Source organism: Rhinolophus sinicus, chromosome 14, assembly GCF_057876585.1.
Source record: "Rhinolophus sinicus isolate RSI-liver-muscle chromosome 14, RSI-T2T, whole genome shotgun sequence".
Lineage (NCBI taxonomy): Eukaryota > Metazoa > Chordata > Mammalia > Chiroptera > Rhinolophidae > Rhinolophus > Rhinolophus sinicus.
The window spans coordinates 3,993,996-4,018,167 of NC_142514.1; the positions used below are offsets into that span (position 1 = coordinate 3,993,996).

Genomic DNA, 24,172 nt, shown 5'->3' on the forward strand with positions numbered 1-24,172 from the left:
GGAGCTTCTCCACGGGGAGGGAAGTGCAGACACATAGCAGTAGATGCTTCAGGAGCTCAGCAAACATAACGTAGGTTGGTGCCTTCATGAAGTCGACAGTCTAGGTAGAGAAAGCACTGCTTTTCTTGGAAAGAAGCTAGGTGCTTAGAGTCTGTGCAAATCATAGATTTGGGAGGCTAGGGGAAGCCATCAGGGGTCAGCAGCAGGATGCCCTAAACATGAAACACACCTGACAGCCAGCCTAGGAGGAAGGTTCTAGAAAGCCTGGCTCCTGAGGACTGGCCCAAAGTGCTACAGATGGAGCCGGGGAAGAGAAGATCTGGGGGAGAGAGACATGAAAACTGGCTTCAGATAAATGAAGGGCTGGCATGGGCAGGCGGCACTGAGCTTCCTCTGAGTGACTTAAGGACAGAAGTGATAGAAATGATGGAAGGTTCTTCCAACAAGCAGAGAGGCTGGAAAGCAGACTGGGCTAGTACTCTCTTCAAGCAGGGCTGAGTCATGTCCCCAGCACACCCCTGTTGGGGTCCAGCCAGCAGTTCCCAAAGTAGGCAATGAGGAACACAGGCTATCACCACATTCACAAGTGTCTGGGAAGAAGCACGAGTTAAACAAGGTTAAGCAGGTGTGGTGGTTAATTTTATGGTCAGTATGGCTAGGGCATGGTGCCCAGTTGTTTGATCAAACACCAGTTAGATATTGCTGTGAAGGTATTTCTAGATGTGGTTTACCTTTAAATCAATAGACTGAGTAAAGCAGATAGCCCTCCATAATGTGGGTGGGCCTCATCCAATCAGTTGAAGACCTTAAGAGGAAAGATTGAGGGCCCCAGAAAAGGAAGGAATTTTGCCTCTGGACTCAAAACTGCAACATCAACTTTGTGGGGATTTCCAGCCTGCCCTGCAAACCTCAGGCTTGCCAGCCCCCACAATCATGTGAGCCGGTTCCTTAAGATAAACTTCTTTCTCTGTGTGTTTCCTATTGGTTGTGTTTTTCTGGAAAACCCTGACCAGTACAGCAGGTTTCTCTGCTACAGGACTTCATAACAGTTGCTGATAGTTAGGTATGGGTTGGAGGCTATCTGCCCCCAGATTAAATTCTGATCAAGCAGAAAGAAATAACCAGTTGAAAGCCTCAGGCGTAGCTTTGCGCCTTATTAGAGAGCTCCCAACCCAACTCCCTACGGATGCAATCTTATCCTAAATTATCCAAACGATGAGACTATGCTCTCATTGTACCCTCCCATGCCATCTGCATAAAGCCCTTCTACTGTTTATGCCAAAGATGCTGGCACCTCAAGTGACTTGGCCCAAATGCAGATACTAGTGTGTCTGTAGCAGACAAAAGAAAGAGCATGCTCCACCCAGAGATTCAAGGTCAAGATCAGAAAAGAAATTGAGGTAGCTAGGGCTTGGCTCAGAGCTGCACTTCAGGGGCCACATTCTTTCCTTTTACTATGCATCTCTTCTGTCCTCAGAGTCAACTCAGAAAACTCAGAGCAGCAGCTCAGGAAGATAGATTTGGTTAGTGGAAGTGCTGGAGAGATGAAAATGCCTTTTCTTTGGGGCTGGTTGCTCCCTTTGACCATAGCCTAACTGACATGTGGGCAGAGCTACCAGGCTAAGGCCCTCCCTAGGGGCGTCTTGATTTGCAAACCAACCCCTTCTGGGATCATGAGCCATACAAAACTTATCTGCCTATCTCCAGAATCTGTAATTCACATAGGCACCTTGAGGAAACACTTGGCCTTCGGCCCCACTCATCTTACTGTGCCCGGCAGAACCAAGCTCCTGTGGTACAGTTCTGCAACACCTGTAGGCTTGCATGGCCTTTCTCCCTTTTCCTTCTCTGATTACCTGGCTCCAGGAGCCCTTTCTGCCTTCCCTTTCAGACCTCCACAGCTGGAAAAAAGAGTGGATGCCTGAGGGAAGCCAGACTTGGCATGCGCCCATCTCTTGGGTGCTCCTGGTGGCGAAAGTGCTGCTGCTCCTACTGATGGCTTGGACTGCTGGCCTGTCACCTGGCACTTAGACACCCCTGTGGTGAGGTTGGCGGGGAGCAGGCTTTACTTCCTCATGCTGGGCTCCTGGGCAGGGGCCGTTGTGGCCTCTATAGCTTCTTTGGGGAGCCTACACTACCCACGTGCTCGCTGTGCCAAAGGCTCTTTGCTCTCGGTTTGGCATCTTCCTGTCCTGCCTGACAATCCACTCCTCCAACTTCGTTTTCTGCCAAGGTATCCGCCTCCCACAATGCCTGGGTCCGAAACCATGGAGTTGGCCTGTTTGTAGTGATCAGCTCAGTGGCCCAGCTATTTATCTGTCCAGCTTGGCTTGTGGTGTGGACCCCCCTACACTGGTCTCTCAGTCCGCGCCTTTGCCTGCAGCTGTGGGGGTAAGGACCTGCCAGAGACCTACAAGGCCAAATGTGTCACCCTCAGCCTGCTCCTCAACTCCTGGATCGCCTTCCTCACCACTGCCAGTGTCTATCAGGGCAAGTACCTGCCGGCTGTCAACGTGTTGGCCATGCTGGGCAGCCGTAGTGGCGGCTTCGCGGTTCTTTTCTCCCCAAGTGCTGGGTGATACTGTGCGGCCCAGGTCTCAGCACGTTGCCCTTCCAGGCCTTCATTTGGGGCTACATCAGGAGCTGCGGCTCCACCTGACCATTGGGTGGCTCCACCTGACCACTGGGTCGGCCAGGGCCAAGCCGGGGTGGAGTGGACAGGAAGCCTCCCCAGCCCTGAGGGGCGAAGGTCGAGGGGGGCGCGCAGAGCCTGGACTCCTCACTCTTGGCTTGGGAAATGTAAGGACACGGAGGAGCCCAGCCCGGACTCCGGCTGCCAAATAAGAGGTGACATATGCGTCTTGGTTGCGCTTCCTCTCTGGGCGAGGGTGAGGAGCTGATTCTTCTAGCCTGAGGGTGCCGCAACTGGCAAACCGCAGCCGGAACCTCGGGATTGCCACAGTAGTGAGAAGACCCGGCACCCAGCTTGGCGTTGCTAGGCAACTCCAGGAGGCGGGCCCAGCACCGAGAGAATTTGACATGGCCACGCCCATTCACATGCCATTGGCTGCTTTAGGCGTGACCCTGCCCCCAGATGTTGGCGGTGGAAGCCCAGCGCCTCAGAAGCGTTCCGCCCCGGCGGGCGCGCCCTGACGTCACGTCCGGCGGCGGCGACGGCGGCGTTCCGTACGGTCGGCCGGGCGCGTACGGCCCGGTTAGTTGCTTGGTGGGACTGGAGTCGACGCGGCCCGGAGCCGGTGGGGTCGGCGCAGGGCGGACCGGCCCCGGTGAGAAGATCGGGGAGTGCGGGGCGGGGGACGAAGGGCTACGGGCCGCCGTGGGCGCTGACGGAGTATGACCGCGGCCGCCTTCCGCCCGGCCGCTCGGGACGTGTGGGCGGGGCTCCGTTCACCTGTCCGCAGTCGCCGCCCTCCTCTGCGCTGGGTCCTCTCACTGTACCAGGCGGATCAGTTCGCCCTGATCCGCCACGTTTTCCCCAAACTGATTCCTTCCGCCAGCGCCGCTTCACGACCGTGTCTCAGCTCCCGCCAAGCTGTGCCTCCTGCCCGCAGCTCGTCCCCTGCGCCTCCACCGCCCACTCCGTGGCCAACCCCCATATGAGCTGCTCACTTGGCCCTCGCCTCCCGGGGGGCTTGCAGTCCCTTCCTGTCCCAGCGTGCGCGCTGCAAACTTGGTCCAAGCCCGCTTGTGATCGATGTGACTGAGTAGAGCCCGCCTCCCCTTTCCCTCTTCTCACATCCAGGGGCTCCCCCCGTTACCCCTGCTTTGGGCTGGCCGGGTTGTCACTCTTGCCTTCCTCTCCTCCAGACAGACCATGGACAACGGTTCCTTTATCCAGCACAGCGTGAGGGTTCTGCAGGAGCTGAACAAGCAGCGGGAGAAGGGCCAGTACTGCGATGCCACCCTGGACGTGGGGGGCCTGGTGTTCAAGGCGCACTGGAGTGTCCTCGCTTGCTGCAGCCACTTCTTCCAGAGTCTCTATGGGGATGGCTCAGGAGGCAGTGTTGTCCTCCCTGCCGGCTTTGCTGAGATTTTTGGCCTCTTGTTGGACTTTTTCTACACCGGTCACCTTGCCCTCACGTCTGGGAACCGGGATCAGGTGCTCCTGGCAGCCAGGGAGTTGCGAGTACCAGAGGCAGTGGAGCTGTGCCAGAGCTTCAAGCCGAAAACCTCAGTGGGACAGGCACCAGGTGGCCAGAGTGGGCTGGGGAAACCCGACCCCCAGGATGTGAACAGCCACCTCAAGGAGTTGGCAGGCTTGGAGGAAGAGGAAGTTTCGAGGACTGGGGGTCAGGTCCCTGGGGACCAGGAACTGAGCGGCAGTCACAGCCCCCAGAGGCCCCAGCTTGGTCTCCCTGCTCAGAGCGAGAGCCCCTCCTTCCTGCGTGGGAAACTCAAGCAGGCTCTGAAGCTTTGTCCCCCAGAGGACAAGGAGCCTGAGGATTGCAAAGTGCCCCCAAGGCCCTTTGAGGCTGAAGGTGCCCAGCTACAGGGCGGGAGTAATGAGGTACTGTGCCCAGGGTGCTGGAAATGAAGAGGCGGGAGTGGGGGAAGAGACTGACACTCTTCTGGCATAATGTGAACCCCAAGGTAGAATCTATTACATGGTTTCGAAATAGGCTCTGGCCAAACATAGGAAACTGGCTCCATCCTGCAGCCTTGGGCTGACTTTTCTGCGAGTCACAGCTGTCTGTGGTTGCCAGTTTCTTGGGGTGGAGTGGGCAGCATCAAGGTTACAGGTGTTTCCCCAGGGTAGGGAAATCCTGCCAAACCTCCAGTTCCCCGCATATAGAGCCACTGTCCTCTAAATGCAAGACTTGGGTGCCGCCTGCCCTGGGATCCTGAAGGGAACAGTCACAGACAGAGGGACTCATCTGGGCATGTGCCTGGGTTGGGCCTTGGGTTGGAAGTGGATGGAGCTGGCTGCCCTGTAGATCCATTCCAGATCCCGTGCTGATTAATTTGGTGACCTCGCCCCCCTCCTGCTGCCTCTTCTGCTCTAGTGGGAAGTGGTGGTTCAAGTTGAGGACGACGGGGATGGCGACTATGTTTCTGAGATGGAGCCTGTGTCCAGCAGGAGGACATCCAATGTACTCAGAAAGTCCTGTGCTGCCGAGCCAGCGCTGAGCACAGGCTCCCTAGCAGCCGAGCCCCCTGAGAACAGAAAAGGTACAGCCGTGCCAGTTGAATGCCCCACATGTCATAAAAAGTTCCTCAGCAAATATTATCTAAAAGTCCACAACAGGTAAACATTCTGTTTTTCTATTTGCTTTTCCTGTCTGCCATTCCTGTGTTGGGGGAGGGGCCCTGTGCTCCCCCCTTCTGGGCCACGTAGGGCCAGGGGCGCCCTCTCAGACCCACCGAGTGCCTGGGGTTGGCACGCCTCTGATCATCAGGGAGTGAGACCCTAGCCTTGGTCTGATTCCTTCGTCCCCTCCTACGGGGAGCCCTCTGGTGGGAGTGGGTTTGTGGACACTGTGTCAACAAGCTGCACTCACTGTGGACCTTGACCTCCCGCTGGCTTCTGCCAAGAGGATGAGAAGCCTGTGGCCCTGTGCTGTGGCCGAGGCCCCGCCATAGCTGTTTCTGAAGGCCCAGAGTGTGGGCTTTGCGCCAAGAGGTTTCATCTTTAGGGTTGGTGCCGCCCACATTTCTGGGGAAATGTTAGCCCCGGCGTGTCAGTGGAGCATAAAAGATCATTTGTCTAAAGCTATAGCGTCCAGTAAGGAAATCAGATGCCACATGACGCTATTTTAACTTCAAATAGAAGTAATTAGAATTAAATCAATTCAGTTCCTCAGACACACTAGCCACCTGTCCCTTGCTGCCGGGTTGGACAGCGCTGACCCAGAGTCTCTGCGAGGCCTCCAGGGATGGCAGCTGGTGACTTGCCTTCCATTCCTGCCACTCCCTAGCCCAAGACATCACTGGTCCACCTGGTGCCATTTCTTGCCGAGCCAAGTTGGGCCACACGCAGTTTCTCACTGCGACACTCTGGGACGCCACTGGTGACTGACTGGAGTTGGAGCTGGGAGGAGGGGAACCTGTTTGCTCTCCCTGCTTTGGGGCAGCTGCCACCAGAGAAGTCTTTGGAGAAGTCCCAGTGTGGGAAGCACCCTGAGATGGTCCACATCTTCCTGGTCACGCCCCCAGTGTAAGACTTGGGTCTAGGCACTGCCCCACCCCCTTCTTGGGCTGCTGGCTGCCACATTGGCCCTAATACTAGGAGGGAATGGCCTCCTGAGGTCACTAGGATGGGGAACGAGGACAGTCTGTGTAGCAGCAGAGGATGAGAGAAGCGTCTGGTTAATGGCAGGCAGCTTAGCTTGTAAGAGCTCCTGGTGCCACTCATAGGCTCCGGGGTCAGGGTTCATGTAGTTCATTCATTCTACAAGCTGTCTGTCAAGTAGCTGACAGGACTCTTCCGGGTGCTTGGGAAACCTTAGCGAACACAGCAAAGAGGCCTTGGGGAGCTTGCCTTCCAGTGGGGCGACACAGACTGTCCACTACCAGATAAGTCCCTTGACAGCAGGAGGGAAGGCAGGAAGTGCCGCCGAAAAGGAAAAGCACAGCAGTGCCGAGCTAGGGTTGCAATTCCATTTAAAGGAGATTTGAGTGGACTCCAAGGAGGTGAGGACGTCCACTGAGTGGGCAGCTGGGGAGGAGGTTCGGGCTGCGAGGAGAGCTAGGGCAGCGGCTCTGGGGGGCGGGTGAGCTGGTAGCTTGGTGAATATCACGGCATAGAAACGTGGAGCGTGAGGACAGGGAGGTAGGGGGCAGGCCCCCTGCACCCTCACAGGGCCGCAGGCCTTTTCTAAGGGTGGAATAGCGGCCTGGGCGGGTTGTGAGCAAACGTGATGAGATCTGCCTGAGCACCCATCTGGCTACTGAAGTTAAAAGCTGTAGGAGGGCTGGCTTAGAGTGGAGACGGGTAGGTCAGGCAGGGGCTCGGGCGGGGGTGGCTGCACTAGGGGTGGCCGGAGGCGAGGAAAGATGCGCCAGGCCCGGGGGCGGCCCGTTAGGCCTGGAGCTGGGCCTGAAGCAGGGAGGAGGGTTTCCGGGCTACCTCTACAGGATCACCAGCCATGTGGTGAGCCCCAGGGAGTCTGAGGGGGCACGGGGCGAGGGCAAGGTGGGAAGTCCACTCAGACCCCACACTCGTAATGGCTTCTCCTGGCAGGAAGCACACTGGGGAGAAGCCCTTCGAGTGTCCCAAATGTGGGAAGTGTTACTTTCGGAAGGAGAATCTCCTGGAGCACGAAGCCCGGAATTGTATGAACCGCTCAGAACAGGTACTTGTGGGCAGGGGCACGCTGGCCTCTGTGTTCCTGCCATCGGGAGGGTCACCCAGGAGAGACTGTCATAGATGGGGAGTAAACTCAAGAGAGCTGCAGGTTCCTTGCATGCCATTGAGTTGGCTCCCTGGTATTACAGGTGTGGGGGGGGCACAGGTCTCAAGAGCGGAAGGGACAGCCCAGGAGGGACTTGGAGGGAGGTGTTTGGGGTTTGCCTGCCCCGCCCCTGGACTTGGGGAAGGGGTACCTTGGAGAAAGGGTAGTTGCTGGGAAAGGCCACATGGCCACTCCCCCCGCTCCACTGCACCCCCATGTGGTACTGCCAGCCAAACCCTGCCCTTGTCTTTCTAGAGGCTGTTGCCAGGGGCAGGGGCTGCAGGTAAGGCCGATGGGCCCCTGCCTTCAGCCTGGCGTGGTGGGTTTGCTGTGGTCAGGGTCAGGGCAGGCAGGTTACGTGTTGCCCTCTCCCACCCTAGCGGCCCCCTCCTCGGGCAGGCTCCTCCCAGCAGCGAGTGGAAGCCCGGGCCGAGGCCGCCGTCGCAGGCAGAGGCCCCCGCTGATGGCAGCCCTGCTTGCCCCTCACACTGCCAGGTCTTCACATGCTCCGTGTGTCAGGAGACCTTCCGCCGGAGGACGGAGCTGCGGGCGCACATGGTGTCGCACACAGGGGAGATGCCCTACAAGGTCAGGCTGGGCCGCCCGAGGGTCCCTCCCGCTGAGCCCAGTCCGTGAGATGGTGTTAGGTGCCCCCTAGGAGCCCAGCTTTCCCCACCCACCCAGTGCCCCCAAACCTTTGTGCAGGGCCACTGGCCTCTTTTGGGCCTTTGTTTCTTTCCAGGGAGGGCAGGTTCAGCATCCCTGTGGGTGTGGCACGGGGGCCTCCCTGGTGCGTCCTTCACAGCAGGGCAAGGAGCCTCCCGGCTTCTCAAGGTGGGCCCTGCCCCGGGGGTGCCAGGGTTGTGGGCACAGCTGCCTCGCTGACCGTGGGCCTGTTTTCCAGTGCTCGTCCTGCTCCCAGCAGTTCATGCAGAAGAAGGACTTACAGAGTCACATGATCAAGCTGCACGGAGCCCCCAAACCCCACGCTGTAAGTGCCAGGCTGTGCCGAGGGCTGGGCGGGCACACACTGATGCTGGCCTGGAGCCGGTGCAGAAGGCCGGGGGGTGCGGGGGAAGCTCCTAAAGCAGCCCCACCCGGCCTTGCCCTGGGCTTGCTCCCTCCATCCGGCCCCTCTGGCCCGCAGTGTCCCACCTGTGCGAAGTGCTTCCTGTCCCGCACGGAGCTGCAGCTGCACGAGGCTTTCAAGCACCGCGGGGAGAAGCTGTTTGTGTGTGAGGAGTGTGGGCACCGGGCGTCGAGCCGGAACGGCCTGCAGATGCACATCAAGGCCAAGCACAGGTGGGGGAAGGCAGTTTGCTAACACACGAAATGGTGCCCTCCATGCTGACTGTGGCGCCTGTAGCCTTTCTGGGTTGGGGGCATCTTGGGGGGATGAGCACGTCTGCCAGGCAGAGGCTGGGGGACCCAGCCTGGACCTAGTCCAGGCTAGAACAAGCCCTGGGCTGGAGCCCGTGCCCCTTTCCTGGTGCTTCCCAAGCCCTCCTTCCACCAGGCAACTCATCAAAGCCTGGGCCCACCCCAGTGGTCAGGCAATTTTCTTCGTCTTTGCTGCTTCCTTGGCTCTGGAGCCAGTCATGCTCCCAGCTTCAGCAGAGCGAGGGTGCCGCTTCCCGTGGTGATGGCCTCTGCCTGTGTCCCCCACCCGGACAGGAACGAGAGGCCGTACGTCTGTGAGTTCTGCAGTCATGCCTTCACCCAGAAGGCCAATCTCAACATGCATCTGCGCACACACACGGGCGAGAAGCCTTTCCAGTGCCACCTCTGCGGCAAGACCTTTCGCACCCAAGGTGAGGCAGGCCCATTCCCTCCCTGTCCCAGGGCTGAGGCCTCTAGGCTGAGCCCTCGCTTGTCCCCGCAGCCAGCCTGGACAAGCACAACCGCACCCACACTGGTGAGAGGCCCTTCAGCTGTGAATTCTGTGAGCAGCGCTTCACCGAGAAGGGGCCCCTGCTGAGGCATGTGGCCAGCCGCCACCAGGAGGGCCGGCCCCACTTCTGCCAGATCTGTGGGAAGACCTTCAAAGGTACCTGGGTTGGTGGAGGCCCTCACCCCTCCCCCTTCCCTGGGCGGAGCAGAGGGCAGGCCATCTCTATTCCTTGCCCACCAGAGTTGGGGAGTCTCCTCCAGCGGGTGAGGTCAGGTGCAGCGGTGGCTTTCCCATGCTCCTCCTTGGTGGGGACCTCTTCCATTCCCCACTGTTACCTGCTTTGACCAAAGGGGAGGTAGGGGAAGCTCCCCCGGGTCCTGTGCAGTAGTGACCTCGGGGTGGCGCTGTACAGCCTCGCAGTTGCAAACCCAGAGGACCCCCACCTCAGGGCACGAGGCCCACTTCCCCACTGCCGACTCTCCTCATGGGGCTCTTTCCGCCTGCAGCTGTGGAGCAGCTGCGTGTGCACGTCCGCAGGCACAAGGGCGTGAGGAAGTTTGAGTGCACTGAGTGTGGCTACAAGTTCACCCGGCAGGTAAGCATGGGGTCACTTCCTGCCTGCTGGGGCTCCCTCCCCTAGGCCCCTCCCAGCACAGTCCTGAGCCCCCTCCCCCCAGGCCCATCCCAGCAGAGCCCTGAGCCCCCTCCCCCCAGGCCCCTTCCAGCACAGCCGAGCCCCCTCCCCTAGGCCCCTCCCAGCACAGTCCTGAGCCCCCTCCCCCCAGGCCCATCCCAGCAGAGCCCTGAGCCCCCTCCCCCCAGGCCCCTTCCAGCACAGCCGAGCCCCCTCCCCTAGGCCCCTCCCAGCACAGCCCTGAGCCCCCTCCCCCAGACCCCTCCCAGCAGAACCCTGAGCCCCCTACCCCCAGGCCCCTCCCAGCACAGCCCTGAGCCCCCTCCCCCAGACCCCTCCCAATGCAGCCCTGAGCCCCCCTACCCCCCAGGCCCACCTCCGGAGGCATATGGAGATCCACGACCGGGTGGAGAACTACAACCCACGGCAGCGCAAGCTCCGGAACCTGGTCATCGAGGATGAGAAGATGGTGGTGGTGGCACTCCAGCCGCCTGCTGAGCTGGAGGTGGGCTCGGCGGAGGTCATCGTGGAGTCCCTGGCCCAAGGGGGTCTGGCCTCCCAGCTCCCTGGCCAGAGACTGTGTGCGGAGGAGAGCTTCGCCAGCCCGGGTGTCATGGAACCCTCGCTCCTCATCACAGCTGCCATTCCTGAGGACTGTGACACGTAGCCCCACCCACCACAGCCCACTGGCTCCCACCCTCAATAAACCACATGGCTTTGGACTAGATTGTTTCAGCCTGACCAGTGGTCTGATCGCCAGTAACCTGGTCAGGGTTTTAGAACCAAGAGCAGGGGTCAGACTCAGTAGCATTCCTATTTCATAGCTGGGGTGCTGCCAGCTAGTTGGGGTAGAGTTCATTACTGAGCCTCTGGAGTCAAGGAGTGGCCAGGGCCCCTGATGACGGCCTCACTGGCTCAGGGCTCCCACCAGTTAGTGTGTGGCCCAGGTTGGAGGCACGTCCACAGATGGGACCCTTCCTTGGGAGGCCTGAGCTTGGTTAGCTTGTCCAGGAGGCCTGGGGACAGGCAAGGCCAGGCCTAGCATGGTGAGAGGCCCTGGAGGTCCCCTGGTTTTGATATGGGGAACGATGGGGTGGGGTGCTTTGTGTCAGGAACAGTGCATGCGCACGAGGTAGCCTGCCTCCAAATTCCTTCCCAACTCCTCCTCTATAGCCTGTGACGTGGAGCAGGTTACAGTTACTAACCACTCATTTCCTCATCTTTTAATGGAATTAGTAACAGTACAGGCTTCCCAAACAAATTAAATGAGGGAGTGTGCTGTTCCAGTTCCTGAGCTGGATTACAAACCACCCCCGAACTTGCCTGGGGCTCGGGCTGCTCTGAAGATGGCTCACTTCTGAGCCTGGCAAGTTGGCACTGGCTGTGGGCGTGGGCCCCTCTCCACCAGTTGCTTGCATGTCCTCGCAGCATGGTGGCTGGGTGCCAAGAGCAAAAGCCCCAACAGGCCAACCCTGCAAGGCCTTTTTATGACCTAGCCCTAGAAGCCAGTGTCACCCCTGCCATGGTGTTGGTCCAGTGACCAAACAACTCACTTCCCAGATTCCAAGGGAGGGAACGTTGACCGCAGCACTCAATAGAGAGTGTCAGAATCTGTGCCAGTTTACAATTGCCCCACCCACTCAGGGCCTGGCACAGTGGAACTCTGAACGAGTGGTGGTGATGGTCCTGACCCCAAGAGGTTGTCGGGCCAGACAAGTTCCACCGCAGGAGGATGCCCAGAACATCAGCCCCAAGCTACGCAGTTTCTCCTGGAGTTTCAGGAGGACCACTACCTTGTATTTAGACCCAGAATCCATCCAACAGTCTTCCCTTTTATTCCTTGACTGCTGGGGAGCTCAGAGGCAATGACAGTTCAAGTGCAATGATGCAGCCAAGGTGGAGCTGCTTCCAAGCAGCTTTGGCAAGGACATTAAAAAGGCTGCTAACTGTAGCCTCAAAATGCTCCCTGCCCAGCCCAGGCACCGGCCTCTTCCTTGGGTTCAGAGGGCCTACAGATGTGAGGGACATTTGTGAACTTCCTGCCCGGGAGTCCACGGCCTCTTCCGGGACCCTCCATTATGTGAAGGGTCCCCCCCATCCCATCCCCGGCCCCAAGTCCCAGGTTCATCCACTGCAGAGACAGGATGTCACCACCCTGGAACCACACCTTCAGGAGAGGCTGGGGGAGTAAGTGCAGTGCCAACAGGTGGAGCCAAGAGGCCGGAATCAGCTTTGGAGAAACCACCCGTGTTGCTCACGTCTTGGGCTTCGCCTCCTTTTTACTTCATACCTGGTAATGATTTCAGACGAGACGGGCCTAAAGAGCATTGCCAAGCCTAGCAGGGGCCCTGGGCGCTCCACTCTGCCTTACGCCCTGCCCCTGCACAGCGACGCCCCCACTTCGTTCCTTGACACTTCTCTGCTCCCCTTGCCAGACATGTTTGGCCTTGGCCCGAAAGTCCCAAGACAGCCGCATAAAGGGAACGACACCAAGTGTATAGGAAACATTTTTATTTCAAAAAGTACGTATTGAAGGCATCCTAAAACCTTACAGGATTCTGGCCACGTAAGCCTACAGAACAGACAAATAAATACGCAAACCGACCCCACCCTCAGGGGTTGGAACTGGGTGCTGGACACTGAGGGAGTGTGTCCGTTAGTACCAAAGTCTCTGAAGTCACATAAATAGAGAACACTTCCTAGGTCAGCATTAAATACTATCACTGAATTCTCATAACTTAATTTGTCTTATAGACTGATAAAGGCGTGCGCATCCAACACGCGTCCCCACCCCCAGTGGCCCAGCCTCTGGCCCCACGTCAGTGTACAGACATCTGTTAAATGGTGGCCCCCTGGCAGCACAGAACCCACGACGGGAAGCCAGGAGGGCAGAGAAGGGAGCAGACATGTCTGAAGGGCTGTCCCTGACGCTGGACGGCCCGCTGGAGCCTGTTGCCAAGGTTGCTGCCTTCCCTTCCCATCCTTAGTCTTTCAAACCAAAGAGAGAGGCTGGGCGGCGGGGGCCTGGAGAAGGACGCAAACCCAACCCTGTCTCTCCTTCACTGGTCCATCATCTGGGCAGCCGCCAGACAGTGGGACGGTCCGTCCAATGGTGGCCAGTCAGGGTGAAGTACCAAAAAGAGCAGGAGCTCAGGACACTGGGCCCCCAGCCACGCGGGAAGGCCAGACAAAGGCTGGTTTCATAAGAAAATCAACAGCATTTGCAGCCCTGTCTCAACAACAAAGCTTTACATACCTTGCTGCCCAGGGGAAATCCTTGACCCTGACAGGGTCACAGCCATGCCTGTCTGGAGGGAGGAGGGGAGAGCTATGGTGGCCACAGCTCACATCCACTTACCACTCCCTGTTTCACCCTCTTGGGTGCTGAGGGGGCCCTCTATGGAGAGGGCCCAAGGAAGGGTGCCAGGAGTTTCCATGAGACCAAGACTTCACACCCTCTGGGAGGCCCTCCTGTCACAATTATCACAAAATCTGTGTGACGTGTCCCCACACTAACTGGGCAATACACAGTCTCTCCGGCACTGAGCTTGGCGCTAGTATATAATCAGGGCTCAATCAATCCACACAGCCCAGCCCTGCCCGCTGTCCCTGTGCCACTGACAGGACACAAGCCATCACACTTGGCAGCCTCTGCCTGCAAAGGAACCGAAGACGGCCACCCCACAGAGCTCGGACAGCCTCTGGGTGGGCTCAGCCCCAGCAGCCCCTGTGGAGAGGGCGCACTGAGGGCTAAGACCACGGCTGGGGAAAAAGGGGCAGGCGAGCCCTGACTCACCCAGGAAGGACGAAGGCAAACCTGGGGGAGGGTCCCCAGGGAGCAGGAAGCAACAGTGTGGGGCAGCTGAGCGCATGGTGCCCAGGCCCACAGGAGCCTCTTGCTGGCCCTCCCCCTCCCCCACCTCCAACAGTGCCTGGCACACAGTGGGTGCTCAGGAATGACAATCCCAAGGGGATGGGAGGGGCTGGCTGTGAGCTGTGGCCACTCCAGCAGGGTATCCAGAGCACAATTTCTAACCTTGAGCAATGACACCACACACAGGTGAGCCCACCGGACAGTGTGAAGGCCACACTTCCTCCCCAGAACCACCATGCTGCCTGGCCATCTTAGTTCACTGGGAAAAGGCAACGCAGTGAACATTTGCTTTCAGTTTAGTATCTAACGAGGAACACGCAAACACCCTTCTCTCTGGAAGGAAAACAAATTCAAGCAAAGGCTACTTTGGAGACCTTGAGGGGACAAGATCCCCCAATCCGCAGAAATGCTTACATTCCCCAGAGAAAACAGGGGCCCCTGAGCTGCGGGGTTTCCCGGGAGCCCCTGTTCGTGAGGGGCTTAAGGCACCGCCCCCCCACAGCCTGCAGAAAGCTTCCGCAGAGGCACTGCAACAGAAAAAAAATCAAATCAATTTGACCCTGGTTCCAGCTGCCTCTTCTTCTAAGGAAAGGCCAAACTGCATTTCAAACCTGCAACCAACCACGGAGGCCACCCTGCCCAGAGCTTGCTTTACAAGCAGCAGGCTTCTCTTCTCGCTCACAGGCCGGCCGGCGAGGGTGTCTGCAGCGGTCTGCCCAGCTAGGCTTCCACCTTGTATTTGCAGGTATCTGCCCTCTCTTGCCTCAGCCTGAGACAAGGTCCCAGAGGTCTCCAAGCCAGGGGGCAACACACCAGCAGGTGGGGTGGGTGGACAGGGACACCCAGTGCCTGCCTCAGCCCAGGTCCACTAGAGACAGCAAACACTTAGCAAGTCCCTCTGGAACCCCAAGGCCACACTCCTGCCCACAGCCTTGCGTCCCCGAGTCTGAGCTCACCTCCTGGAATCCCATCCCTGTGAGGGGTGTTTTGGCGTGAGACCTCCTTCCTCTGGGGAGCTGGCCAGCTGGGACATCCAGCAGAGGACACAGAGTCTGGGACCCCACTGCAGCCAGTTTCTGCCTGACCCCTGATGCTCTAAGACAGCCGGGCCATTCTCAGACTTCCACGGGAGGACCCCCCCCCATCCACTCACACCACAAAAGTGGCCCCCCCCGCCCAGGTGGAGCAAGGAGGAGCAGGTGGCGGCAGCAGGCGGGGTGTGTGCTGCATTGGTGAGGTGGGGAGGGGGCACAAGCTGGGGTGACCTGTTGGAGCCAGATGTGCTGGCAGGGAGACAGCCCTTCCTGGACCAACAGAGGGGCACTTACAACTGGCTTTGGCCCCAGCAGCTGTGACCCAGGCTCTGGATGCACAGGACTCTCCAGGTGTCAGACTCCGAGTCCGGCCTCCGCCTGGTGAGCCTAACCTGTCCTCGTGCACGAAGGAGGGGCTGCTGCCCCCCAAAAGGTGCTGGGTTACCTGCACCGAGGCCCTCCCTGGGCCAGGCCTGGGCTAGTGCAGTTCATGCGGGTTCTGTGGTGGCCGCGGCCAGCCCACATCCACGTCACTGCTGCCACTGTCCAGCTCAAAGCCATGCCCGCCTGAGGGTGTCTGGGGCATGAACTGGCGGAAGATGCTGACGCTGCCATGCCAGAAGGTGGGTTCCGGGAGCCGGCCCACCACGCTCCACGCCCGAGTCTCAGGGTCATAGGCCTCCACCACGTCCGAGAGTTCAAACGTATTGTCGTACCCGCCCGACACGTAGAGCTTCCCTCCGAGGACGGCCAGGCTGCCCCCCACGTGCACCTGTGGGCCAAGGGGGACAGGTGAGTGGAGGCCAGAAGCGATGGCAGAGCAGAGTCCCTGCAGCCCCTCTCCATGGAGAAGGTGCCCGGGACCCTTGGGAGGGGCTGCCTTGGCACTTCTGGAAATGGTGCCGCGAGCCACCCTCTGCATACTTTCCAGGACCGGCCAACGCCCTTCCTACACACCAGCTAGGAAAACGGGGCTCCACGCCCAGGGGTCACATGACACACCTGGTCCCTATGATGGGCAGGGGGCTAGAGGCACCAAGTCGCCCTGAGAGCAGCACCAGCCCTCTAAGGTGGGCACAAGTGTCCTCCCCATCTGTGAGATGGGGACACTGAGCCTTGTGTGGCTGACACCTACAGAGCTGGAACTTGACCCAAAGTCTGGGCTCTGAGCCATGAGGCTGGGCTATCCCATCTTTCCTGGATTTGCTATAATGCGCATGTATAACTCATTATGGGGAAAAACACGAAGTTACATCTCCTAAGTGTGAAGAAGTTAAGCGGTGATGTTGTAAATTGTGACATTTGCCATGCAGAGTTATCACGAGCAGGTCCGGAAATTTTAATGAAGACAGAGAAGATGCAGGTGGGTGCAGACATGTGTCGGGGACTAAGGAGACCACCCATGCGGCCAAATGCTGCCTAGCCTTCCCGGCTGCACCACGCTATCAGGCTCAGCACCTCTCTTGGCAACAAGCAGAGAGGAGACCCCAAGCAGGCAGCAACAGCCATGTGTCCTATTCAGAGCACACAGCTGGTGCTGAATAAATGTGTCCCCAACGTCAGTCCCCAAAGACCTCCTGTCTGACTTCGTCCCCTCTGTTGTCCGCTTGCTCACCCTGCTCCAGCCACACTGAGCTGTGGGGGCTTGTTCCGGGAGCACCTCGGCATATCCTGCCCCGGGGCCTTTGCACTTGTTGTCTGCCTGTTGAACACTCTTCTCCAGTACGCTCTCCGCTTCATAGCAGCTACTCAACAAATACTGGTCCAAATGCAGGATCTCACTAAGCTGTGTGACCCTGGGATCTTACTTAAGGTATTGGTGTCTCAGTAACCCTCAAGTACAAACTGAGGACAACGCCAGCCCTCTACGAAGTGAGAGAACACCGGGCAAGGGCTCAACCCAGGCCCCGCACACCAGGACGGTCACCCAAACACTTAGGATGACGCCTGGGCCACAAAACAGGACCAGCCGCTGCTTCCATCACAGGAAAACTCACCTGGTTCATAGACGGGATCTTGTCCCACTCGTTTTTCGTGGGGTTGTACACATCTACCTCGGCAGAGTCATCCCTGTGGAGAGAAGGACGGGGAGAGCAGGTCAGAGCAAGGATGGGAGAACCCTGGGTGTGAACGGCCGGAGAGGAAGGTCCTCCAAGCCCTTCGCCTCTGGGGACACCGTTGGGGCCATATGGCAGCCCACTAGCCAGGGAGGCCTATCCCTGACTTCAGGCCCCCACACCAATCGGGCCTGGGCTTCAAGGCCACAACCCAGCCTGCTCCCCAACCCCAAAGACCACGCCTTGAAGTGCTTAAACCCTTCCCCACACCCAGCACCAACGCGCTGCCCGCCCCTTGCTGTGGCCACACTGACTTGCTTCAGATCTTGAACTTAATCAGGGTCCTGCCCCCCACTCATCCTTCCGATGTGGACACGTGCCACCTCTTCAGGACAGCCTCCTGGGGCTGTGCAGTCCAGGCCTGCCCCCACCTGTACCGCCTCCCCGTGTGCCCTGGCCACTGCTGTCACCACCACTGTCAGCACCCCAAATCCCGTCCTGTTCACTGCGGCGTCCCCAGCACCCGGCAGGGTAACCACAACTCCAGGAAGGAAGACACCAATGCTGTGCTTCCCTTTAACCTTGTTTGACACGCTCCTGATCCCTGCAATAAAGGGTTCAAAGACACTGCCTCCAAAACTGTAGTCGTAAGGATCCCAGGTCAGGGGTCAGGGGAGGCGCCAGACAGGAAATATTTTAGGCCCCGCAGACGTTCCCCAACACCCAGTCCTAGCACAAAAAGCAGCCACAGGCACACGTACACAAAGGGGTGGCTACGTCCCAACAAAACCTTATTTATGGAAGCAGAAATTTGAATTGTGCACTTTTCACATGTGATGAAATATTGCTCGTTTGGTTTTTTTTTACCTCTAACTAGCTCAAAATGTAAAAGCCATTCTTACGTTGGGGCCCATATGATGATAATTAATACTGAGACCCACAGGGCTGCCTGCTACCCAGCAGGGACACATAAGCTGCAGCCAGAAGGCGCCAGGCTGGAAAACGTTCCCAGCCCCTTCCTCTGCAGGGGCCAGGGCACCCCAGCCAAGGAGCCACCTTAACCGAGGACCAAGGCAGGCACGGCCAGGGGAAGACGGGGCAGCGGGTTACTGCTTACAGCTCAGGACAGCAGCAATGAGGGGGTGAGATCTCCACATAGCACTGGCTGCCTGCCTGGGATGGCACCTTTCGGCAGGAGCGGCCCTGATGGGTGGCATTCCGAGGAGAGGGGGTTATGTGGGTCATGAGGTACCAAAGTGCAAGAACAGGGTGGCTCGGGGACAAACACCCAAGTGCATCAGACCCAGGCCTTGCCCACACTCTCAGCCAAGGCCAGGCCCCCACTACCCACCCGAAGGACGAGTTTTTCACCAAATGGAGGGAGGGGGCAGAGCTAAATCCGTCTTCCCCACCTCCCCGCCCCGTAGCTTAGGTGAACTCTTACAAAGGCTCACAGGGGGTGCAGGGGGCACCTAATGCTTCCATGTGGGGCAGTTTAGCAATGACAAGTGACAGGCCAGGAGGAGGAAAGTGTAGGAGCCCTCCGCGGCAGGCCGGACCTCAGACACCCTTGTTCTAGGACCACAGGGCGGGAGGTTATTCTCAAAGGCACCAGCCTGGAACTATGGCCCAGGGGCTGGCACGCTGGTAAGCTGTATTTATAGCTGCCTCCACCCCCTCCTTGAAGACATCTACCACGACTTGGGGAGCTGGGCGAAGGGTCAGATGACGTGTGTAACAGGCCCAGGGGCTAGCTGAGATTCCAGGGCTTTCTCAGAGCAGACTGCAGGTTCTTGGCACAAGGCGATGCCTGGCCCCTTGGCCACTTGCAAGCTGCCACCTCTGTCCTAATGTGTTTACACAGAAAGCCTGGGAAGGAGCCTGGAGCTGGGGGAGGGGCAGCTCAGATGGCTGAGGGCAGGGCGTGCTGAGAAGCAAAGTGCACAGGTCCTCTGAGAGGGAAAGGGAACAGGGGAGCACCGTTCATACCTTTCCCTCCCCTCCTGGCCCCACAACTTCAGGCAGGCTCCAGGCCAGGGAGGGGAGGAGACACACACAGGCTGTGCTCCGTAGGCAGGAGCTCCGAGTTCCCCAGCTGCCCACTGGCCCATCAGGAGGGGCATTTAGCTGTACCTAGTCATCATGACCAGTGGATGCGCAGTGACCCAATGGCTGCCCATCTCCGCTCCACGCCGCCAGGGCCACAGCCTGGCCCAGGGAGGCCGTGGTCAGGGACCTGGGACAGATGTCCTTGGTTCAACCCTTGTGCCACCACTTAAAGCTCGTGGCCGGAAGTCCCCTACCCCTCTAAGCCTCTGTTCTGTGGAACAGGGACGACAGTGGTGCCCATCTCATCAGACAGTCATAGAGATCAACCAGGAAAACGCCCACGAAGCGCCCACAGCGCTCGGCAGGTCCACGTCCCCACTGAGCGCTAACTACTGTCATCATTCCCACAGGTAGCTCCGGGGCCTCAGCACCAGCTCCCGCCCTGATGGGATCCTTGGACAACAGCAGGCCTTCAATAAGCCCTGAGCCCTCCCCGTGCCAAGCCAGGTGGGAAGGGAATAAACAGAACCTGCGGAATGCACTGGACACGAACGTGTTGCTTTAAACAGGGAGCGGGGCTGAACCCACCACCTGGTTTCTTGCCCACCTGCCTGAGCGTGGACACTCTGCTAGGTGAGCAAAGGGCCCTCCCTCTGCCAAGGCCACAGCTCCCCCAAAAGCTCTCCTCTGGTCTTTTAAAGATTCAGAATCCCTCTTAGGTAGGACAGGTTCCTTCTGAACCAATGCTCTGTGGAAACAGCCAGGGCCTTTAGTGGACCCTCCAGGTGGAAGTTCACCAAATGGACACATTTCATTTAGCGTCTATGAATCTCAAAAAAGTCCTCTGAAAGGATCTCACTTCACCACACTTGGGATCCCTTGGTTAAGAAAACCTAGAAGCCCATAGAAAGCGCTCTAAGAAACGGGGCAGAAAGAAACAGGTGCTCCAGGTCAGAAAGACCCAGCCTTGGATCCCAGACTGGCCTCAGTTCCCTCATCTGTGTAATGGGGAGAACAGCAGTGATGTGCTTAGCACGGGGCCTGGTAAGAAAGATCACACGGTGGCCTTGGCCCCTGGGACTCACCTGATGAAATACATGAGTCCATTCAGAGTCACTGTCTTGGGGGCAAAGGACCAGGGAGGGAGCTGGCCACAGTCCACCAGCGACCACAGGTCCATGTCCGGGTGGTAGCACTGCATCACCATGGTCTCCTTGCCGGCCAGGGAGCCGATGGCATAGAGCTGGCCCCGGCATGCTGTGGTGGAGCAGTTGTCCATGGGGTAGGTCATGGGCTGCAGGGCCTCCCAGGAGTCGGTGGTGTGGTCATAGCGCTCCGTGCTGTCCGAGGCCACCACGTACAACAGCCCATCCAGCACGCAGGAGCTGTGGTACTCGCGGGCCTTCAGCATGGGAGCCACCTCCGTCCACTCGTTCACGCTTGAGTTGTACCTCCACACACAGTCGTAGAGCCGGGAGCCATCAGACCCTCCTGCCGGGACATGTACAACAGACAGGTCAGCCCATGCTGACTTGGGGTGAGTCACCCACCCACGAGTCCCTGAACTTCTGAGAAGGCGTCTCCAGGGAAGGGATGAACCTCCTTGGACTTTGAGGGAAACACACGTCCTCTTTCACCAATGCCGAGGCCAGGGGATCCATGCCAGGGCTAAGGCAAAGCAGATGCTGCCCGCTGTCCACAAGGACGGCGGGACTTCATGCCACCAAAGCACTGTCAAATCTCTGCAGGCCAAGCAACGGCTCTGGGGCTGCAATTTTCAGTAAACAGCATCCTCAGCTGGACCGTGGCGTCAGGTCTGAGTCAGTTTTCCCAGGGAGCCACAAAGCATGAGGGGTGGGGTACACAGGGACTTGTTCACCAAATTCTAGGCTTCCTGGCCATCCCCTAACAAAGGCTGTGCCAGGAATAGCTGAGAGGAAATCTACTTCACGTTGCAAGCAAAAGACCCAGCACAGAAAGTCATGCTGCCAGTGGGCTTCTGGGCTCTGCTTGATTTAGGTGCGGGTTCCTGACACGTTTTGTTTGTAAAAAACTCATCAAATCATCCAAGTATACGTATACTCTTCTGTTTGTATTTACTTCAAAAAGAGCTAAAAAATGAAAAACAGTGGTACTGACTGTAATCAATTAAACCAGGTCTACTCAGGACGTAGAAGTCCCTCAGCAAGAAGGGAGCCCAGAACCCTGGGGTTGCATTCCCTACCCCGAAGCTGGCGCCACAGGCAGACCAGGCATGACATTCTATCCACCTCATGGCCCTGAGCTTTTTACAGGGAGAAAACAAGTTCGTGTCAAGTACACTCTGCCTGCCTCCTTTCTATAGAACTGTCCACAGCAGCTGAGGCCGCTTGCTCACCCCTGTGAAATTCCCTACAGGCAGCTGTCTGGAATGACCCAGCCACCTGTCTAAACCCAAAGGATTAGCTGCTAAGCTGAGACACTTATGGGTGGGCAAAGTTGGGGCCAGTCTGACCAGTTTGGGGAGGGAGTTCCCTGGCCAGACTTGGTGGTGGGGGGCACAGTTCCCAAACAACACAAAGCCAACCTTAGACTGCAGAGTCTGATTCTGGGAGATGCCTGAAGCTGAAGGCCAAGGAGGCCTGTCCTTAGGTCAGGATGCCTCCCACTTATCAGCTCAGGGCCCCACAGGAACACTCGAGCAAGTCTCAGAGGTGGCTTTCTCTGGAATGTGCCAGGCTGGCCCAGCCCTGAGCTTCACTGCCTGATAACAGCCCTTGGCAGGGCCTGAATGCACACTCAGGCTGCTTCTTTCCTTATATAGCCGTCACAGACACCGCCCATGCTCACCCCATGGAAGGAGGCAGCCTTCTGTTTGAGCCAGGATTTAGCCTTAATAAAAAATGTGGGAGAAGCCCAGGACTGGGGCTGGCTGGGACCCGCCCAGCATGACTCGGCAGTGTTTTGGGGCTTGGGCCAAGTAACTGGGAGAAAATCTCTTAGCATGTGACTATGTTTACAGTCGCTGGGCTGGGAGCAGCCTAAACACCATGTGACCCACAGTGCATGGCCAAGGTGCAAGTCCAAGAGAACCTAGTCACTGGTGACAAAATGCACGCGTCAGGAGGCCTGGGTGGCTCAGCTGGGAGGGAAAAATCCCTGGGAGTGGAGAATGGATGCCTCACAGCGCGTCAGCCCAGGACCTGTCCCTGGACCACCCTTAGGGAGAAAAGAAAGCACCGATTGTGTGGGGTGAACGCCCCAGTATCATCCAATCAAAAGGGGGGGGCGGCACCTCCCCTGGCAAGGAGCGGGCAACCCAGGCAGACCATAACGGGCGGGTTAGAGACCCACAATCGGCTACTTGTCCCCACTACACAAGGGGACAAAGGATCTTCTAGTTCGATCCTAGAATGGTACGCACTGGTCAGCTTGGGGAAAAGGAAGTGACCTCTTGCACTCAGGTCGGGTCCTGGACTCCACGGTCTGTGGGCGAATCTGGCAGGTAGACGTGCTCCCCCGGGGAGCAGGTGACTAACCCTAGAGACCCCAGCCTGAAGGGGCCGGCTGGCCTAGAGTCCTCTTGACCAACCCACTCACCGGTCACGTAGATGTCGTTGCCCAACGCCACGATGCTGTAGCCCCCACCCAGGTGGTCGGGGAACTCGGCCAGGTAGCGCCACTGGCCCGTCTGCGGGTTGTAGCAGTCGACTGTGACCAGCTCGTCGCAGTCCTGGTCGCAGCCGCCCACGAGCACGAGGATCTCGGCGAGGCCGGTGGAGGGGCGCGGGCGCATGCGGGGACAGGGCCCGCGGTCGTGGCGGTCGTAGCGCGCCGCTTGGAAGTCGCGCGCCTCCCGCAGCAGGCGCAGGCAGGGCGGGCAGCGCGCCACCAGTGGCTCGGCCTCGACATGAGCCAGCAGGTAGAAGCGGCGCACGAAGGGCAGGCGCACGGCCTCGAGGAGCTGCGGCCAATGCGCCGCGCGGCGCGGCGGGTCGGCGCGCACCCAGCGCAGCGCCAGCTGGTAGGCGGCCTCCTCCTTGGGCACGCACAGCCCGTCGTCGCGCAGGTAGCGCAGCAGGCGCGCCAGCGGCAGCCGCTCCAGCTGCTCCGCGCCCAGCTCGCCCACGTGGCGCAGTATGAAGCGCTGCGCCGCGCTCGCCAGCCCCGCGCAGCTGAAGGCCTCGGCGAAGTCCTGCATGTCCAGGCAGTTGGCCAGGTCGAGCTGCTGCTGCAGAAAGGCGCCACACGCCTCCTTCACGGCCGGGAACTGCAGTAGGTCGGCGGCGCGCAAAAGCGGCTCGGCGTTGTCGCCGCTTACGGCCACGCGGCCCGTGTAGCTGAAGTCTAGCAGCAGCTGCAGCATGTCGGGCGGCACGCCGTGCAGGCGCACCCGCTCGGCGCGGCTCTCGCGCAGCTGCCCGGCGAACATGGCGCGGAAGTAGGGGCTGGCGGCTGCCAGCACGGCGCGGTGCGCCGGGAAGTCGCGCCCGCCCGCCGCCTCCAGGGTCACGTCCAGGAACTTGCGCTCCGCACGGAGCTGGCTCAGGCCGCGCAGCAGGCTCAGCGCGTGCGCGGGGTCCGAGAAAGGCAGCACGGCCAAGGGCGCCGGCCGCTCCATGGCGCCTTCGCTGCGGGGCGCTGGGTAGGAGCGCACGATGGTCCAGGAGGCCGCGGCCGGGGCCAGCGGGAGAGACGCGGCGCGTCCGCAGCCGCCGCTATAAATACGTCCGGGCGCCGCGGCCTCTGGAGGGCTGGCCCGGGCGTGGGCGGGGCGCCGGCGGCACCGCCCACTTAACCCCTGCGGGCCTGGCGCGGCAACCGGGCGAAGCTAGCTGGCTCTTCTCCCCTCGCGCGCGCCCGCCCCCGCGCTCCCGGCTGAGTCACCACCGCCCGCGCCTGCTCCCTCTCTCCGCCCTTCCGGGGCTTCCTGCAGCCTCCCGCCGACGCTCGGGCCGGGGATGGCGGGTGACAAGTGTTCTCAACGAGGGTCTGCAGTGCCGCGCTCCGGGAATGGGGGCCTCCAGGGCCTACCCACGACCCAGCCGGGCCCGGGTGCTGAACAAAACCGTGTTCAGTGGGGGCTAGCGCGGCGCCCAAAACCGAAGCCACCCTTTCGCGCCAGACTTCCCAACTGCGTCCGCCCCCGAGCTCTAGGGCGGCTCGGTACAATGGCTTTTTTTTTTTTTTTTTTTTTTTTTTTAGTTCCACTAGTTCCACGGGTTGCTAGTTAACCCTATCA

At 59.2% G+C, this 24,172-nt stretch overlaps 3 protein-coding genes across 5 annotated transcripts; 2 read left to right on the forward strand and 1 right to left on the reverse strand.

Annotated features, from left to right (window-relative positions):
- The first annotated feature begins 1,475 nt into the window (after window positions 1-1,475).
- TAS1R1 (taste 1 receptor member 1) lies at window positions 1,476-2,999 on the forward strand. The gene is given in 5 exon segments (XM_074334180.2): window positions 1,476-2,014; window positions 2,017-2,091; window positions 2,094-2,346; window positions 2,348-2,547; window positions 2,550-2,999. Coding segments are annotated over 5 exon segments (828 nt in total). The 5' UTR covers window positions 1,476-1,824; the 3' UTR covers window positions 2,660-2,999.
- Window positions 3,000-3,144: 145 nt separating this feature from the next.
- Window positions 3,145-10,664, forward strand: ZBTB48 (zinc finger and BTB domain containing 48). 3 transcript variants are annotated; one of them, XM_074334170.2, is made up of 11 exons: window positions 3,145-3,287; window positions 3,829-4,528; window positions 5,025-5,266; window positions 7,202-7,313; window positions 7,812-8,000; window positions 8,317-8,403; window positions 8,560-8,714; window positions 9,087-9,223; window positions 9,295-9,459; window positions 9,810-9,898; window positions 10,308-10,664. In XM_074334170.2, exons 2-11 carry the CDS (start codon window positions 3,836-3,838, stop codon window positions 10,602-10,604), a joined length of 2,166 nt encoding a protein of 721 aa, XP_074190271.2. In that variant the 5' UTR covers window positions 3,145-3,287; window positions 3,829-3,835; the 3' UTR covers window positions 10,605-10,664. The 3 variants fall into 3 exon arrangements, with proteins under 3 accessions (XP_074190271.2, XP_019602357.3, XP_074190273.2); XM_019746798.3 differs by having other exon boundaries at window positions 3,146-3,287; window positions 7,908-8,000; XM_074334172.2 differs by having other exon boundaries at window positions 3,158-3,287; window positions 3,833-4,528.
- A 1,769-nt stretch (window positions 10,665-12,433) lies between these two features.
- KLHL21 (kelch like family member 21) lies at window positions 12,434-23,755 on the reverse strand. The gene is made up of 4 exons (XM_019746764.3): window positions 22,531-23,755; window positions 20,037-20,442; window positions 16,843-16,915; window positions 12,434-15,617 (listed from the first exon to the last, which is right to left on the reverse strand). The coding sequence occupies exons 1-4, from the start codon at window positions 23,549-23,551 to the stop codon at window positions 15,324-15,326; spliced, it is 1,794 nt and encodes a 597-aa protein (XP_019602323.2). The 5' UTR covers window positions 23,552-23,755; the 3' UTR covers window positions 12,434-15,323.
- Window positions 23,756-24,172: the final 417 nt, after the last annotated feature.

What these genes read in the sequence shown, in the direction of transcription:
- KLHL21 (XM_019746764.3), bottom strand. Translation starts at nt 23,551, where the DNA reads ATGGAGCGGCCGGCGCCCTTGGCCGTGCTGCCTTTCTCGGACCCCGCG. An exon ending in CAACGACATCTACGTGACCG is followed by an intron (nt 20,443 to 22,530) that starts GTGAGTGGGTTG and finishes ATGTCCCGGCAG; the next exon opens with GAGGGTCTGATGGCTCCCGG. An exon ending in AGATCCCGTCTATGAACCAG is followed by an intron (nt 15,618 to 16,842) that starts GTGAGTTTTCCT and finishes CTTGGCCCACAG; the next exon opens with GTGCACGTGGGGGGCAGCCT.
- ZBTB48 (XM_074334170.2), top strand. Translation starts at nt 3,836, where the DNA reads ATGGACAACGGTTCCTTTATCCAGCACAGCGTGAGGGTTCTGCAGGAG. An exon ending in CACATCAAGGCCAAGCACAG is followed by an intron (nt 8,715 to 9,086) that starts GTGGGGGAAGGC and finishes CCACCCGGACAG; the next exon opens with GAACGAGAGGCCGTACGTCT. An exon ending in CTGTGGGAAGACCTTCAAAG is followed by an intron (nt 9,460 to 9,809) that starts GTACCTGGGTTG and finishes TTCCGCCTGCAG; the next exon opens with CTGTGGAGCAGCTGCGTGTG.